A 3966-nucleotide genomic window follows, 5' to 3' on the forward strand; every position below is an offset into this window, starting at 1 on the left:
CGCGCTATTGCCATGGAATGGCAAGGGTCGTGGGATGAACATTTGGACGTGGTCAAATTTTCTTACAACAACAGTTATCAGGCATCTATACAGATGGCTCCATTCGAGGCTTTGTATGGGCGTCGTTGTCGTAGTCCGGTTTATTGGGATGATTTCACCGAAGCGGTGACCTTGGGACCTGAGTTGTTATTTCAGATGACTAAAAAAGTGAAGTTGATAAGGGATCGTTTGAAAGCGGCATAGGATCGTCAAAGGTCTTATGCTGATTTGAAGTGACGACCAGAAGAGTTCATTGTGGGCGAACGGGTATTACTTCACGTGTCACCCATGCGCGGAGTAATGCGTATTGGTGCTCGTGGAAATTTGAGCCCTCGATTCATAGGACCATATGAAATTTTGGAACGTGTGGGTAAGGTGGCATATCGGTTAACCCTTCCAAACTCCTTGGAAAAGGTACATGACGTATTTCACATGTCGCAGCTTAAGCGATATCATGCCGCAGCCTCTCATGTCTTAGATCCCGAACCTTTAGATTTGGATACATCTTTGTCTTACTCTGAGCAACCGGTTAGAATATTTGACACGAAGGTCCGTAGTACACGGCGGAAGGATATATCTATGGTAAAAGTCTTGTGGTCAAATCACGAACATGAAGCGGCTACATGGGAAACGGAGGGCTCGTTGCGAGCAAAGTATCCTCATCTCTTTCAGGTTAGTAGCGTTACGAGGACGTAACTTCCTAAGGGGGGTAGAAGGCGATAGGAATTTCGCGCGAGTGTTTTGTGAGGGCGTAACCTCTTTGACTTATAGTCTTGCCTCTTTACAAGTGTCGTGTTAAGATAGTGTGTGTGTCCTACGTTTTTTTCGTTGCCATGCAAGTTACAAGGGCGTAACTTCTTTTAAGGAGGGTAGTCTGTAACACCCCGTAATTTATCGGGTTAGAAAGAAAATATAATAAGATAAATATAAACAAGATTATTAAGTTATACTATTTTACATATATAATTAAAAGAATAAAGTAAATTAAATTTTAACGGTAACGAGTTTTATCGCGTACGATGTCATCGCGTGACGTTTCTTTTCTGTTTTAACAATATCATTATAATTACTTAATTAATTAATTAATTTTAAAAAAATAATAATAATTAGGGGAAATTGGGGGGTGGCCGGTTGGTGGAAGCATGGGAGGAGTCTTGTAACTCCTCTCAAAATTGTGTATTATGGCACAATTATGACCATTATCTTAAGTGTCTATTAATCCTTAAACTCCTTTGTTTTTCCTCACCATTTCGAAACTTCAATCAAACAAAAAAAATTCAGAAATTTTTCTCCCATTTGCTCCTTGATTTTGGCACATTCAAAAGAAAAAAAAATTCTTGTTGTTCAATCCAATCTTTTGATCAAAGGATAAGTTTAATTGAGTTGTTAATTATAGATTTTATATACAAGGATTTCTAAAATGAATTATATATTATGTATGATGATATCCTATGACTTATAAGAGGATTGAATATTTTTCTTTTATATATGAAAATTTTCTCGAATAATCCTTTAATAAACTTTAATTTGTTAAAAGGATTAAGAAAAGAACTTCTTGAGCAATATTCTTTAACGACATTTAAATTTGTTATAAGAATTAAGAATTAAAGTTTTATTAATATTTAAATAATTTTTATGGTTTACTTTTCTCTAACAAAATTTCAATTTGTTAGATGAAATTTAAATGGTATAAACCAAGTAGTGTAATTATTCAAGAGATTATAAATCCTTTAGCAAAATTTGATTTGTTTGAAGGATTGTGTTTATACATATGCGTTTTGATTTAAAAGGGTGATTTGGTTTTATGATTCTCTACAAAATTTTAATTTGTCAAGATAATTAAGTATTTAATTTAATTATCATAATTTATGAAATTTTAAGTTTCTTGAAGAATTTTGTGAATGTGGCCTTGCTAGATGTATTTTGGTCATGGGATTTAAAAGGTTAATCATTTGATAATGTATATATAAAATAATAATAATAATAATAATAATAATAATAATAATAATAAAATTAAAAAAAATGTATATATATATATATATATATATATATATATATATATATATATATATATATATATATATATATATATATATATATATATATATATATATATATATATATATATATATATATATATATATATATATATATATATATATATATATATATATATATATATATATATATATATATTCCGGGCAGCAACAGTTTCTGCCTCGGTGATGGTGCCGACCCGGAAATGTTAGTCGTGTTCCGTTGTTGTTTATTGTACCGATGCGTTAAAAAACTCGTTAAACGCTTAAAATAATTAAAAATAGTAATTGGATGTTAGAAATTATGAAATTTGGTACCCAAGGTAATTGACGCGTTCCGAACGCAACGGCGAAGTCAGATTTTTCATTTGAATTTTCTAAACTGTCCAAATCGATCATTTAAGTTTCTGGTTAAAGTTTGCAAATTGGAACTATTAGGAATTTGAGAAAACATTTAAAATTATCAAATCCTAGTGATGTCTTAGTAGTATGGAGTAAATTAAATGTATAAACACGTTCTAATACGTGATTGTTTTGTGGGTGTGTGATATTTAGGACCTCGATTCATAAGAGGGCGAAATTTCTATCGTGGTTAAATATCGTTTGGTTGCAGCGCTTAAAGGTATATGCTTAGACCATACTGTTTATGTGGTTGTGCAAGTAGTGTTGTTTCATTTCTAATCGAGGCATTGTAATTCATATAAGGATTAGACACCTCAAATAATTTGAAAGAAATTAATTTTGAAATTGAGAATTTGTGTGTTTGTCACCCAAAAGGGTTGACGTTTGGTTGTATTATGTTACCCAAAGGGGTTAACGTATTGGTTTGGATTATAACAATTATTGTTCCCATGGCAGTTTTGGATCATTACGGTCACCATGGGGGTATGCATACTTTAGCCTTTGGCGACCCGAACAGGACGGGCAACGTCTTAGGTCGGTGGTTGCCTTGGGATTAGCTCTCCCAAGTGTATTCCTCCAAAAAGATTTGGATTTGTACTTGAATGACCCGAACAGGACGGACAACGTTACAAGTTGGAATTATCTAATAATGAATGATTTATACTTGAACGACCCGAACAGAACGGGCAACGTTACAAGTTGGGATTAACTAATAATTAATGTATTAGAGCCTATGCATGCTAGGATAAACATATTGCTTGTATTCAAACTAATTGATATTTGTATGAAGTCTCTGACGTGTTGGTTTGTTTCTTTGGAACCTACTGTGTGTTGTCATACGACGACTAGTAGGTTGATTGCAGGTGGGGTATGGAGTGAGGTCTCGACTTAGAACCCGTAATCATCAAGTCTATGCTTTTACCTGTTTGTATTGGATTTTTATTAAAGAAACTCTGTACTTATGTAACAAGAGATAGTGTAGTTTTCTTTTCGCTTCCACTTATTTCAATTAGTTTGTCTAGAGGCCTTTAGGCTCTCGAGTTGTACGTAAGAGCTTCCGCTGACTTATTTTCTTTCACGCTGGTACTGTTTCCGTTTTAGCTATATTTCTTTATCGACGAAACGTTGACGATCCTAGAGAAAAGTCTTCTCTAGAGTCCAAAGAGTGAACCGGAATTTGGTTTTTCATATGGATTTTCCGGTCACTTAAACCGGATCGTTACACTGTTGATCTCACGACTTGGCTTGGGCGTGGACCACATCTCCGCCCTAGTCTTATTAGGCACATCTGCTTGACGAGGATGAGGGCAGAAGGACGAAAAGTACTCGTAAATCCATGTCTGAAGCAATGTCAGGCAACCAGCAATGGTCTTGCAAACAACCCTAGACGCCATTCCCAATTGTCGATACATGTAGGCCAGCGTCACCGAATCCCAGGCGATCTCATCCTGATCGATGTTGACGGTTAGTATCGGGTGAGGTCGCATGT

The 3966-nt window shown here is 34.6% G+C and overlaps 1 protein-coding gene across 1 annotated transcript; it reads left to right on the forward strand.

Annotated features, from left to right (window-relative positions):
- The first annotated feature begins 339 nt into the window (after positions 1-339).
- Positions 340-2645, forward strand: LOC130818482 (uncharacterized). Its single transcript, XM_057684654.1, has 2 exons — positions 340-711; positions 2631-2645. The coding sequence occupies exons 1-2, from the start codon at positions 340-342 to the stop codon at positions 2643-2645; spliced, it is 387 nt and encodes a 128-aa protein (XP_057540637.1).
- The last annotated feature ends 1321 nt before the right edge of the window (positions 2646-3966 follow it).

Source organism: Amaranthus tricolor, chromosome 7, assembly GCF_026212465.1.
Source record: "Amaranthus tricolor cultivar Red isolate AtriRed21 chromosome 7, ASM2621246v1, whole genome shotgun sequence".
NCBI lineage: Eukaryota > Viridiplantae > Streptophyta > Magnoliopsida > Caryophyllales > Amaranthaceae > Amaranthus > Amaranthus tricolor.